Here is a 13,407-nt window from a genome sequence, read left to right as displayed (position 1 = left end):
AGATCAGAACACTGAACTACATAGCAACACATTCAATGTGCTAAACAATATATGTAAGGGATGGAGAGTACTTACCATGCAAGAGAAAGAGTCTAAGAGATGAGCCAGTCCAGCGTGAAAAGTTGACTGCATTTACATGCACTTTAGAGGGCAACTTATCTACAATTAAAAATGTTGTTCTGACTGAACAATCCTACTAGTTGAATTGCATGATTCACTTCCATATGACGCTAAAGAGAGTAGAAATCCATTGGGCATTGTAGAATAGCCCACCAGGAGTGCTCTTCATGTTTTTTCTCCCCTTTTATCGACTTCGGAGACAAAAGCAACTTTTAACCTCGTGCTGGCTGACCACAGGGGTCCACTCAACCCCTCCAAGCTGATTTCATGGCTGGGCTCAGGACGAGGCAACTGGGCAACACATCTGATTCATCAGGCCAGAGATAAAAGAGGGATGTCTCCACATCAACATCTGATCTACCAGTCCTGCTGTCAATCAGGCTAAAGCCTTTAGACACCAAGCCAGACTCTGTCATGTAGACAAGCTGGAATCCAAATGGTTCACATGCCAGAAAATAATGGTCCTCATTTTGAATGCTTCTTTCCCACATCGATCAAAATGACTGTCATGTTTAAATTTCACCTTGGTGTTCTTTTGCCCTTGTTACTAGATCACTGATGCATTACTGAGATAGTCAGGAACAGACATAACATTGAATCCTCTGCGGAGGGCACTTTGCAAAGTAAGTATGTAATCATGTTTGGGAATTGCTGAGCCAAACCACTGAAAGTAACCTCTCCTTCCATTAGAGCAATACAAATGAATACACACACACACACACACACACACACACACACACACACACACACACACACACACACACACACACACACACACACACACACACACACACACACACACACACACACACACACACACACACACACACACACACACACACACACACACACACACACACACACACAGAGAGAGATAGTGCAGAAGCAAGGCCAAGGACATACCCGTGGCCAATCTGTGTTCCCCTCAGGCTGGACATGGTCTCCTCCAGGTTCTGCCTCAGATCTGCAATGTCCTTCACCGTCCGCAACCGCCTGGCCTCGGGGTCTTCACCTAGGAGTAGGGGACGGGTGTCTGTTAGAGACAGTCCACCTGAAACAGCTGCCACGTCAAACACACATGGCACAGGCTTGTGAGTAAGTACATCCTCAGAAATGTGCATATTTCCTGCAAAGATATCCATTAACACTTGAAACAGACCATTCACAACAAAAGGGCCCTTAACGTTAGATAACGTACTGTAGCCAATCAAAGCCCAAACCAGAAAAAACATTTGTACAAAAAACTCCATAGGAATTCTGGATGCTTTTCAGGAAAGGAAACACTGAAAAAGTCCTTCACATCAATCAGAACAGGGTTTTCCATCCTGGTGCTGTACAGGACAGTGTCGGGAAGGAGAAAAGCTCAGCCCACTAATTCACCCAAAGCCTTTTTCCAAATTAAAATGAGCCGTAGGTGAGTGAAGGGTTTTGCAGGGCAAATTCGAATGTATTTGCCCCTTCCCCCATCAAGGCACTCCCGGTCAAGGCACTCCCAGTCAAGGCATTCCAGGGGGGCTTGGAGGGAGCCCAAACAAGCCCATTCACAGGGCTAAACCAACCCTTTATAACGCCACTAAATCCTTACAGGCAGCTCTGCTTTAACAGCAGCCCTTTGATGGAGGGTTTGTATAACTTTTGCGAATGTAACGAAGAGAGCTGACAGAATGTTTAGCAAGCAGAAAAAAGGGAACATGCTCTGAATGCTTTGAGAGCATTAACAAACATATTGTTCTGCTAGTGAATGAAGCCGCGTCTAGAAGTTAAAAGGTAAGCAGCGCTGAAGACCACAGGCAGAGGGCAATGGAGGGCAATGGGGGGCAACCCCCCCCCCACACGCACACACACACACACACACACACACTTACTGTCATGTTTCTCATATATGTCCAGCATAGTGAGGAGGATCTCCTCGTTGAGTTGAGAGATCCCAGACACAAGTCTGCTGCAGGTGCACCTGGTACAGCCGGCTCCGCCTCTTACTGGACACCTCCACATAGTTCTCCTCCCAGCTCTGACCTCTGACCTCCTGGCAGTCTGTCTCAAGGTCACAGCACTCTGTATGCCCACTTCCTGGTCTCTCCAGGTGTTTGGCTCACTGGCATGCCGTCTAGTTTAGTCTGGGATTGGTCTGTTGGGGATGTGACAGGGTGGCTGGTTGTGCTGGCTGGAGCCTCCCAGGGTAATGCAGCCCAGAGACAGCCTGGTTCTGCTCCTGTCTCGTCTGGGTGAGGAGTCATTGTTGCTGCCACTCTTACCAACACCCTCACCACTTCTGTGAGGAAGCACGTCTTCTCTCTCCATGTAGTCCTTACTAGTTGCTCCAACTCCTTGACACTTTGATAAGTCCTGTCCGGGACAAGTCCTGTCCGGGACAAGTCCTGTCCGGGACAAGTCCTGTCCGGGATAAGTCCGGGATAAGTCCTGTCCGGGATAAGTCCTGTCCTACCCCAGCGCTGACACACCTACCCCAGCGCTGCCACACCTACCCCAGCGCTGACACACCTACCCCAGCACTGACCGCTCCTCCTGTGGCGACTGCTTTATATTTCCTCAGGGTGATGGAAGAAGGGAGAAAGGACTCTCCAGGCATCCACCACACACACACATACACACAGTGTGTTTGGTGAGGAGCCTTGGCATCTCCATGACATCCACAGCCTTTAACATGCAGATGAGCTATTTCTGTTCGATTCAGTCAGGACCTGGCCTTTCTCTCCCTCCTGGCTGCCATGGTAGACACAGACATAGACCCCTGGCTGGGGCTGCCTCAGGACAACATTCCATCACTTCAACAGTCAACTCCAGGGTCAAATCAAGCCTCTCTCTCCACTCTCTCAACGAATCATGCAATTCATACAAAGCTCACTCAAGAATCCAGTGTTTCACTTTTCTTAATTTTTCCAGTGTGGCAGCAGAGCAGCGCTCCAAATGAACGGTACCAACCCAAGTACTTCATGGCTGAGAAACTCAGAGTTTCCAAGTGAGTTTTTCCATTCACTCTGTATGCAGCATTAACGGTGCTTTGTGTGGGCCTGCCAAATCATTGTGAACTTTGAGGCAATATCTCTGATCCATCACGAAGAGGCTAAAAATAATCCACAGGAAACTGGGCCTTTTATTCTCCATGGTGGCATTTTGATGCACTCCTCACTATTGAGTATTGACATGTTTAGCTGGGAAGAGAGACCCTCATTTGTGCCTGGGAACAACAAGAGGCTGATTTTTTTTCTCTCCCTGGGACAAGATCCTTTGTTGCTAATGAGATATTTGCCAGTTTGTGAAACATATTACAGTTCACAATAGTCTCATCTTCCTAACTACCGTCATTTAATGTAACAGTGGAAAAAATACCAAAGAAAAACTGATGTGGAAATTGAAGTCACAAAGCACAGTATGAAAATGCCCTGTTTCAATCAATTGAATAACCACTCAGCAATCACATTATGTCCAGTATGCTTGGAAGGATATAGGATTTAACCAGTGAGACAGACATTGTGAGGTACAGCTACACACATACTTTGCATGTAAATCATAGTGACTCGGTGTTACCTGTGAGGTCCTCCTGGGAGTTGTCTGCTGACTTGCTGTAGGCTGCAGTCTCTCTGTGACCCTCCAGTGACCCCGCTGCCTCCATCATCATGTCTGCTCCAGTCACATCAGGCTGAGACCTACAGGACAGGGCAGGAACAACAAGACAATGAGGAGCAATACCACAGAGTCAGTCTGCCTCTCTGTGCCTTTCGCTGCGCTCCGTCAGGAGTAGAGTTCCCACTAAGTATATGTAGTTCAGTCCTCTCCAATTAGTCATTGACTATAATTTAGGCTTACACAGATCCCGACAGTCAGTTAAAAGATTTGAGACGTGGTATGTATAAAATGTTTGACATTCTGGTATATTTCTACTATTAAACTATGAAAGCTCAAACTCTGTCCATCAAAGCAGGCATAGTACCTGTACATGAATGGTGCAACAGTGGCAGTGTTGGGGTGGTTGTATTGCTGCAGAGGATGAGGTAGCTGGACACTGATGGTGTTGCTGGCTGTGGTGGCCACTGGGGGCGCTCCGTTGGTGTGGTGGTGTTGATGGTGAGACCTTCCTTCAGAGGAGGCCAGGCTGGAGCAGGAGCTGGAGCTTCTGCTGTCCAGCTGGCACTTGTGCACCGAGTGACCACCACCCCCACCGGCCCTCAAACTGCTGGGCCTGTCTCCATCTCGACCAGAAGAGGGCACCCCTGAGGTCTTCCTTGCCTTGAACCCTGGCTTTTGTATTCCGCTGTGTGCTGCTGGGGCTGAGCCCTCCTTTTTGCCACTACCAGCCTTGCCTCCTTTTGGGATGAGGCTGGCACTTTTAGTGTTCCTCTTGGGCTCTGCTGAGTCTGAACCTACTCCCCCCTGCCTGGTGTCATCCTTGGGCTCCTCCTGCTCTGTGATGAATCCCCGCTTGGAGCCTCCCTCCCGGGCCTTGTCCCTCTCCTTGGGCCTGGCCTTGTCCTTCTCCTTCTCCCCAGTCTTCAGAGAGCTCTTCCGGGGGGTGAGGGCCCTGCCGAAGGTGCGCTGGGCAATGCCCTTCAGGGCAAGCTTGGGGCTGGTCGCCATGACACAGGGGGGCCAGGAGTTCCCCTCTGCCTCCTCTAGGAGGTCACTGCTGGTGGGGCGTGACTCCGTCTCCTGCCCTGTCGGCCTGTCAGTCAGGACTCCAGCTGCCTTGGAGCCTCCTTTGCTGTTGAAAAGCTTGAGTTTCTCCAGCATGGACTTCTGGGTAATGACTTTAGGGAGGACCTCTAGGGGTGTGGCCGCAGGCTGCCTGGTGGGAGGGTCCTGCTTGACGGACAGCATGGAGGAGGTGGTGCTGTGCTTGGTGTTCAGGGACTTACTCCTCCAGGGCTTGCTGCAGTTGCCTGCATTGGGCTGGGGGTTGGAGGAGGAAGAGCAGCCATTGATGGGCCCTGGAGACAGACCGTGCTCAGTCATGATGGGAGAGGCCGTAGTACTTCTCTCTGTGGGGAAACCCAAACAGAGGCAGGGAGAGATAGTTTTTTTATTTCACCTTTATTTAACCAGGTAGGCTAGTTGAAAACAAGTTCTCATTTACAACTGCAACCTGGCCAAGATAAAACAAAGCAGTGCGACACAAACAACACAGAGTTACACATGGAATAAACAAGCGTGCAGTCAATAACACAATAGAAAAAAAGAAAGTCTATATACAGTGAGTGCAAATGGCGTGAGGTAGGCAATAAATAGGCCATAGTAGCAAAATAATTACAATTTAGCAGATTAACACTGGAGTGATAAATGAGCAGATGATGATGTGCAAGTAGAGTTACTGGTGTGCAAAAGAGCAGAAAAGTAAATAAAAACAATATGGGGATGAGGTAGGTAGATTGGGTGGGCTATTTACAGATGGACAACTTATAGCTGCAGCGATCGGTTAGCTGCTCAGATAGCTGATGTTTAAAGTTAGTGAGGGAAATATAAGTCTCCAGCTTCAGTGATTTTTGCAATTTGTTCCAGTCACTGGCAGCAGAGGTTAGTGAGGGAAATATAAGTCTCCAGCTTCAGTGATTTTTGCAATTTGTTCCAGTCACTGGCAGCAGAGAACTGGAAGGAAAGGCCAAAGGAGGTGTTGGCTTTGGGGATGACCAGTAAGATATACCTGCTGGAGCGCGTGCTACAGGTGGGTGTTGTTATCGTGACCAGTGAGCTGAGATAAGGCGGAGCTTTACCTAGCATAGACTTATAGATGACCTGGAGCCAGTGGGTCTGGCGACGAATATGTAGCGAGGGCCAGCCGACTAGAGCATACAGGTCGCAGTGGTGGGCGGTATAAGGAGCTTTGGTAACAAAACGGATGGCACTGTGATAGACTGCATCCAGTCTATCCAGTAGAGTATTGGAAGCTATTTTGTAGATGACATCGCCGAAGTCGAGGATCGGTAGGATAGTCAGTTTTACTAGGGTAAGTTTGGCGACGTGAGTGAAGGAGGCTTTGTTGGGAAATAGAAAGCTGATTCTAGATTTGATTTTGGATTGGAGATGTTTAATATGAGTCTGGAGGAGAGTTTACAGTCTAGCCAGACATCTAGGTATTTGTAGTTGTCCACATATTCTAGGTCAGAACTGTCCAGGGTAGTGATGCTAATCAGGCGGGCGGGTGCGGGCAGTGAACGGTTGAAAAGCATGCATTTGGTTTTACTAACGTTTAAGAGCAGTTGGAGGCCACGGAAGGAGTGTTGTATGGCATTGAAGCTCGTTTGGAGGTTTGTTAACACAGTGTCCAAAGAAGGGCCAGATGTATACAGAATGATGTCATCTGCATAGAGGTGGATCAGGGAATCACCCACAGCAAGAGCAACATCATTGATATAAACAGAGAAAAGAGTCGGCCCGAGAATTGAACCCTGTGGCACCCCCATAGAGACTGCCAGAGGTCCGGACAACAGGCCCTCCGATTTGACACACTGAACTCTGTCTGCGAAGTAGTTGGTGAACCAGGCGAGGCAGTCATTTGAGAAACCAAGGCTATTGAGTCTGCCGATAAGAATATGGTGATTGACAGTCGAAAGCCTTGGCCAGGTCGATGAAGACAGCTGCAGAGTACTGTCTTGTATCGATGGCGGTTATGATATCATTTAGTGCCTTGAGCGTGGCTGAGGTGCACCCGTGACAAGCTCGGAAACCGGATTGCACAGCAGAGAAGGTTCGGTGGGATTCAAAATGGTCAGTGATCTGTTTATTAACTTGGCTTTCGAAGACTTTAGAGAGGCAGGGCAGGATTGATATAGGTCTAACACAGTTTGGGTCTAGAGTGTGACCCACTTTGAAGAGGGGGATGACCGCGGCAGCTTTCCAATCTTTAGGGATCTCGGACGATACGAAAGAGAGGTTGAACAGACTGGTAAATAGGGGTTACAACAATGGAGGCGGATAGTTTTAGAAACAGAGGGTCCAGATTGTCTAGCCCAGCTGATTTGTACGGGTCCAGGTTTTGCAGCTCTTTCAGAACATCTGCAATCTGGAGTTGGGTGAAGGAGAAGCTGGGGAGGCTCGGGCAAGTAGCTGCGGGGGGGACGGAGCTGTTGGCCGGGGCTGGGGTAGCCAGGAGGAAAGCATGGCCAGCCGTAGAGAAATGCTTATTGAAATTTTTGATTATCATGGATTTATCGGTGGTGACCGTGTTACCTAGCCACAGTGCAGTGGGCAGCTGGGAGGAGGTGCTCTTGTTGTCCATGGACCTTACAGTGTCCCAAAACCTTTTGGAGTTAGAGCTACAGGATGCAAATTTCTGTTTGAAAAAGCTAGCCTTTGCTTTCCTGACTGACTGCGTGTATTGGTTCCTGACTTCCCTGAACAGTTGCATATCGCGGGGACTATTCGATGCTATTGCAGTCCGCCACAGGATGTTTTTGTGCTGGTCAAGGGCAGTCAGGTCTGGAGTGAACCAAGGGCTATATCTGTTTCTAGTTCTACATTTTTTGAAAGGGGCATGCTTATTTAAGATGGTGAGGAAAGCACTTTTAAAGAACGACCAGGCATCCTCGACTGACAGGATGAGGTCAATATCCTTCCAGGATACCCGGGCCAGGTCGATTAGAAAGGCCTGCTTGCAGAAGTGTTTTAGGGAACATTTGACAGTGATGAGGGGAGGTCGTTTGACCGCCGACCCTTAGCGGATACAGGCAATGAGGCAGTGATCGCTGAGATCATGATTGAAAACAGCAGAGTTGTATTTGGAGGGAAAGTTGGTCAGGATATTATCTATGAGGGTGCCCATGTTTACGGATTTAGGGTTGTATCTGGTGGGTTCCTTGATGATTTGTGTGAGATTGAGGGCATCTAGCTTAGCTTGTAGGACTGCCGGGGTGTTAAGCATATCCCAGTTTAGATGAGGGAGGACAGAGTGTCTGCTGTAGATAGAGATCTCTCATTGAATAGCTGTAGTTGGGATATGGGATGAACTCTGCTAAGTCAGTTACTCAGTCACACTGGCCTTCATGGCTACTCTGGGCTTCACACAATACTAATCTAACACAATACAAGTTTATGACCTTGTGAATTATATGCCGAGTAAACAAATACTGTATCTACAATTTGGTAAAAAGCAGTAATGTAATAATTCCAAAACAGCAGCACAAAATGATAGAAATATTAATTGCAAACAGTTCTGGGAAAAGAATACATATTTCTCAGTATAATTCAGAGTACCCCAGCAATTATTAACAACAATGATATTCAATGATCAATTAACAGCAAAATCAATTGGTAATCGATATGTTTTAAGTTAACAAAGCGTAAAAATATCTGGGAGTTTGGGTGTATGAGAAGTTGAGCTTCACCACCCATGTAGATAACCTTGTTAGGAAACTCAAGCTACCTATTGGGTTTTATTACCTGCACAAAGCTGTTTTTTTTCCTTTTGCCGCCAGAAAAGAGTTGATTCGTTCTACTTTTCTCTCTGTGTTGGACTATGGTGATACTATTTATGTGCCTCAAGCTCTACACTGAAAGCTCTTGACTCTGTGCATCATGCAGCCCTTCGTACTCTCACCAATCAGAGACATCTAACTCACCATTGTGATCTCTACAGTGCTGTCGGGACACTGGTATATTCTTATTTAGAAGACCATTTTAGGAAACCTGCCATTTTATCTATCCTCTCTTCTAGCTCAAAATGAAAACACATACAAGCTCAGATCTGAATCTTGTTTTATGCTAAGAGGCCTGATCTTGAATTCCCTCCAAGCCAACCTAAAACTCCAGGACCTGATGTCCCTGTCGAGTTCAAAGGACACATAGATGAACAGGTTGTTGAGACATGTAGTTGTTTCTAGTTGTCACTAGTTTACGTTGCCTTGTGTAAGGAAGGATGTTGTGTACATATGAATGTATTCTTAATTGACTGGACTGGTTAAAATAGTTAAGTGATAATGCCAGAAAAGACAGTGTTTGGAGGATATGTTGGCACGGTGTTGTTAGGCCGAGTGGAGATCAAGATTATAAATTGCCTGGCTGGGCTGATGAGACAGTGGATTGCACAGTCAGATGGAACAGAGTAAATAGGCATTTTAACGTCATAGATTAGACACCGGCTGGAATGCGGTTTTAACCAATCAGCATTAGATCCACCTGTTGTATAAAGGTTAAATAATAACCTACCTCTAAGTCCAGTAGTCTGCATGGGCAACAAAAAGCAGGGAAACCTGTTTCAGACGATACACTTTTCTAACTAGGCTCACTTACAGTGTGATCCCAGCCTCCAACCTGTCATTTTACCATGCCTAAGGGAGGTGTATAAAGTAAAGTGACATGGCTAGGAGACATTTACATTTCAAATCCAAACTTCAGCGGCAGGTTGTGCAAAGTTTAGAGAGCCTGCTATGTAGAGTGCCTGGGAGGGAGAGTCAATCATGAAAACCTGTCTGTTCTTGCCAACTCAACACTGACCAGTGACCACATACAACTGTCACACACACACCTCAGCTCACAAATAACGCTCTAACAATGTTTGGTTTTGTAACACATCCATAGGGTAATCACACACCTACAATTATCTTGGCTTATCTTTTGTGGACCTCAGAGGCAGCATTGACTTGATTTGTTATCAGGCTCACCTGTTCTCTTAATCATTTACAACATATCTACTGTATGTATTAGTCACCTTGGCTAGAAGGTAGGGGGTTTTAAGTGCAACATTTATCAGCAGTGTAACATTCCAGGTACTACTATATGGTAACAGTCTCCAACAAATCCTCATGCAAAAAAATGCACGCAATACCTCCAAACATTTATGTAAGCTGTCTCATTCAGTATACTGGCATATCACTGTCATACCAGTGGCATATTCCTGGCATATCACCGGCATATCACTGGTATATCGCTGGCATATCACTGGTATATCGCTGGCATATGGCTGGCATTCCCAGTAGGTATCTTGGCCTCTCTTTGTCTACCACTAGGCTCTGGTTTACAGGACATTTCTCCAGACACTTTGTCAAAAGCACTTAACACCCAGTTAGTTCAACCATATAGTCCATATCTTCAGACAGCTCAACATTCCTCCTTGTGTTGTGTAATGGTTTGCTTACAGCAGCCCAGGCAGCTGCTCCAGGGTCTAACAGTCAAGTGCAGTGATAAACTGTTAACACCAATCATTTACTAGACAGGCTCACAGTGTTTATGTAGAAACACTTTAACAGTCATGAGAATGTAATTTCACCTCAGTCACTCACGTCTACATACAAGTGTTCTGTTCTACCTGGTGTAACTAGAAAAACGCTAACACTTTATTTGACACATTGCACCATAACATGTTATAATATGTCATAATATTTCCTACAAGCTGTCATGACACATACATTTAGAAGTGTTGTGACATATATTGCACTATTTGATGTCTGGTTATGACCCCTACATAAGAGTGTCAAAGCCTAGAAATCCTACCACACAAAGCAAACCATTCCATTGTTACTGTAAATAGTATGTTATATTGCATTTCCTAAAATTGTCTTTCCATTGTAATTGTACAAACATTGATGTCAAACATGTGCTTAGCCCAATTCTGTCGCTGATGACTGGGATGAATAAAGGAGCAGGACAAAACACCCTCTTTGGGACTTTTGACTGACATATGGTCTTGTACATGATAGGCCTATCTGGCTTATATTACTACCCTTACAACAACAACAAAAATGTTCTGTGTATAGATTCTATACACTTCCATATTTTGGAATCAAATTTTGTTTGTTCACAACATTATTGTAGTCCTCCATGGTTTTGCTTTAATATAGCTACATGTATACTTAGCGCTACCACTAGGGGGAGATGTTCGACCTGTTAGTTGCAGGTGTGACACCCTGATCTGGTTCCCCTGTCCTTGTGATTGTCTCCACCAGGTGTCGCTTATTTTCCCAGGTGTATATATCCCTGTGTTTCCTGTCTCTCTGTGCCAGTTCGTCTTGTTTGCCAAGTCAACCAGCATTTTTCCATGCTACTATTTTTCCCAGGCTCTGTTTGTTTCTAGTCCTCCTGGTTTCGACCGTTGACTGTCCTGACTCCGAACCCGCCTGCCTGACCTCTGCCTGTTCTGACTACCAGCCTGCCTATCCCCTTGTACTGTTTTGGACTCGGATCTGGTTTCTGACCTCAAGACCGCCTATCGTCTGGTACTGTTTGGACTCTGACCTGGTTTATGAACTCTCGCCTGTCCCCGACCTGCCTTTACCTACTCCCTTTGTTATAATAAATATCAGAGCTCCACCATCTGCCTCCTGTGTCTGCATTTGGGTCTCGCTTGTGCCCTTATAGCAGGTGTGCACCTCATTCGTTGGAAGAATATAAGCAGGAAGAGACACCCAGTAGAACAATTTATATAGTCTGTGTCTCCTTATTCATCCTGTTTTCAAGTTTAACATTTATGAGCATGGTTATGTTTTTGCAATCTAGAGATAACCAGTTCATCTAATTTTGATGTATAATTTAACTGTTTCGTCCAAGTGATAACTAGTGAGATTCCCCCCTTCATGAGTGTACATTTACAGTTTACACCAGAGGAGGCAGAATGGAGTTCTCGGGTTGGGGTGTAGGGTTTGAGCAGAGCCGGGCAGTTCCTCTTGCTGCTCTACAGGCAAGTGCCATGGTCTTGTAGGGTTGCCAAACTAAGCTAGCTAACTTTGTATGTAAATCAATGAGACAAGATGGTGTCTCGGATTAAATGTATTTTCGTTATAAAACTGTGTCTCTTAATAAATATATATATTTTTAGAAACAATGGCTTGTAGTAAGTGTATTTACATGAGTACATGAACCATGCTAATGATTAGTATTTTAGAAAGTTACTTTATCATCTCTGTGTCTAATGTTTGCATGTCAACCGCTAAGCCTCTTCAATCATTTGTTTTAGGGCCAGAATCTCATATCCCGATACAGCTCATTTCATATCCCGATAACGATACATATCACGATATAGCAGATTTTCTGTAAATTCAATGAATAGTTTATATAAAATTACCACAAGTAAAGGCCTATTTCTTATTACATGTTGAATTCTACTCAACAAATAAAAGGTACTTACTCATATTTGATTATTTCTCATTTTATTTAGAACCTTTGTGCACATTTTCAATTAAGCATGTAGCAAAATATAAAATATTAATGTATAGAATCTAAAAAGGTAAATAGAAAACACTTCAACTATAATTCCCAAAAAATAAATATAGGCCTAAAATATATACATATCTTTTGTGGGGGGGGGGCTTGCCTGTTTTGCATGTTATTTTGGCATTAATACGTGTCACATATCAATTTGCATTTGGTACCTTGGGTTGAGTGTTAACACCAACTCACGAAACCTCCTTTCTCAACCATGTAAATTGGGGCCATGGCTTTGCAGATGTAAGTTGTAACAGCAGCTGTTCTCCTTCCATCTTCGTGATTCTTTACCATATGGTGTGCAGCGGGTAAAAGCCTCTTGCAACGTCTTGAGTCGGGGGTTTGTTTTTAGCACGACTGTACTTTTTTCGGTCTCATCCATAGACTCTCTGTACTGTTTCACATGTTCATTGCGTAGGTGGTAAAATAGGTTAGTGTTGTTTGAGCCTGTTTTCGGGACCGGCCTGCGGCATATTTTGTAGAGGACGGGTTTCTGGTCCGTGTCAGACTTTTCATACCCAAACCACGGCCATGCGATCGAGGTAGCCTCTCGTTTAGGTACGGGCTCCGTGCTCTGTGTCACGTTCACTCTCCTCCATGTGTGTTTGTGTTGCATATTTCCTTCCAAGAATGCAAAGCGTCGTCCAGTTGACACAAATATTGCCGTAAAGAGTGATTTGCAACACAACGAAATAAACGATTGAATCAGATTACGCTCTCTCTACAGTGTATACTGTATACAGTGCTAATTATACCAACAAATTAGGGCTGGGCAATATGACGATACATATCGTGTGACGATAGACGTTTCTATCGTCACACGATATATATATCGTCATATTGCCCAGCCCTAAGTTGTTTGTACAATTAGCACTGTATACAGTATAAACTAGAGTGAATCAGATGTACTGTTGTTGCCTCAACAACGCATGGGTGTATTTAGTTGTTTTGCACAACTCCATCTGTGGCTAAATAAACGCTAACTAGATGGTAGCTAACTGTTAGTTGATAGCAGGGGCGGAAATCCCGGGGGGGACACGACCCCCCCATCCTGGGAAAAATATGATTTGTCCCCCCCAATATATCACTGAAACATAAATATGTAATTTAAATAATATTAATAATACGCAATGAAAGCAA

At 45.3% G+C, this 13,407-nt stretch overlaps 1 protein-coding gene across 6 annotated transcripts in view; it reads right to left on the bottom strand.

The window, feature by feature from the left end:
* The window catches only part of nav2b (neuron navigator 2b), a 184,295-nt gene that overhangs the window by 83,322 nt on the left and 87,566 nt on the right, over positions 1-13,407 (bottom strand). For 5 of the 6 annotated variants that reach the window (XM_045688409.1, XM_014125528.2, XM_045688406.1 and 2 more), the window contains 3 exons: positions 4,073-5,117; positions 3,670-3,788; positions 1,024-1,132 (listed from right to left, as the gene is read on the bottom strand). In XM_045688409.1, coding sequence (XP_045544365.1) covers positions 1,024-1,132; positions 3,670-3,788; positions 4,073-5,117 — 1,273 coding nt within the window. Of the gene's footprint in view, positions 1-1,023; positions 1,133-3,669; positions 3,789-4,072; positions 5,118-9,276; positions 9,612-13,407 lie in introns of those variants that run through there. The other variant, XM_014125531.2, reaches the window with a different exon arrangement.

Source organism: Salmo salar, chromosome ssa10 (assembly GCF_905237065.1).
Source record: "Salmo salar chromosome ssa10, Ssal_v3.1, whole genome shotgun sequence".
NCBI classification, from domain to species: domain Eukaryota; kingdom Metazoa; phylum Chordata; class Actinopteri; order Salmoniformes; family Salmonidae; genus Salmo; species Salmo salar.
This window is presented reverse-complemented; position numbering and strand designations above follow the sequence as displayed.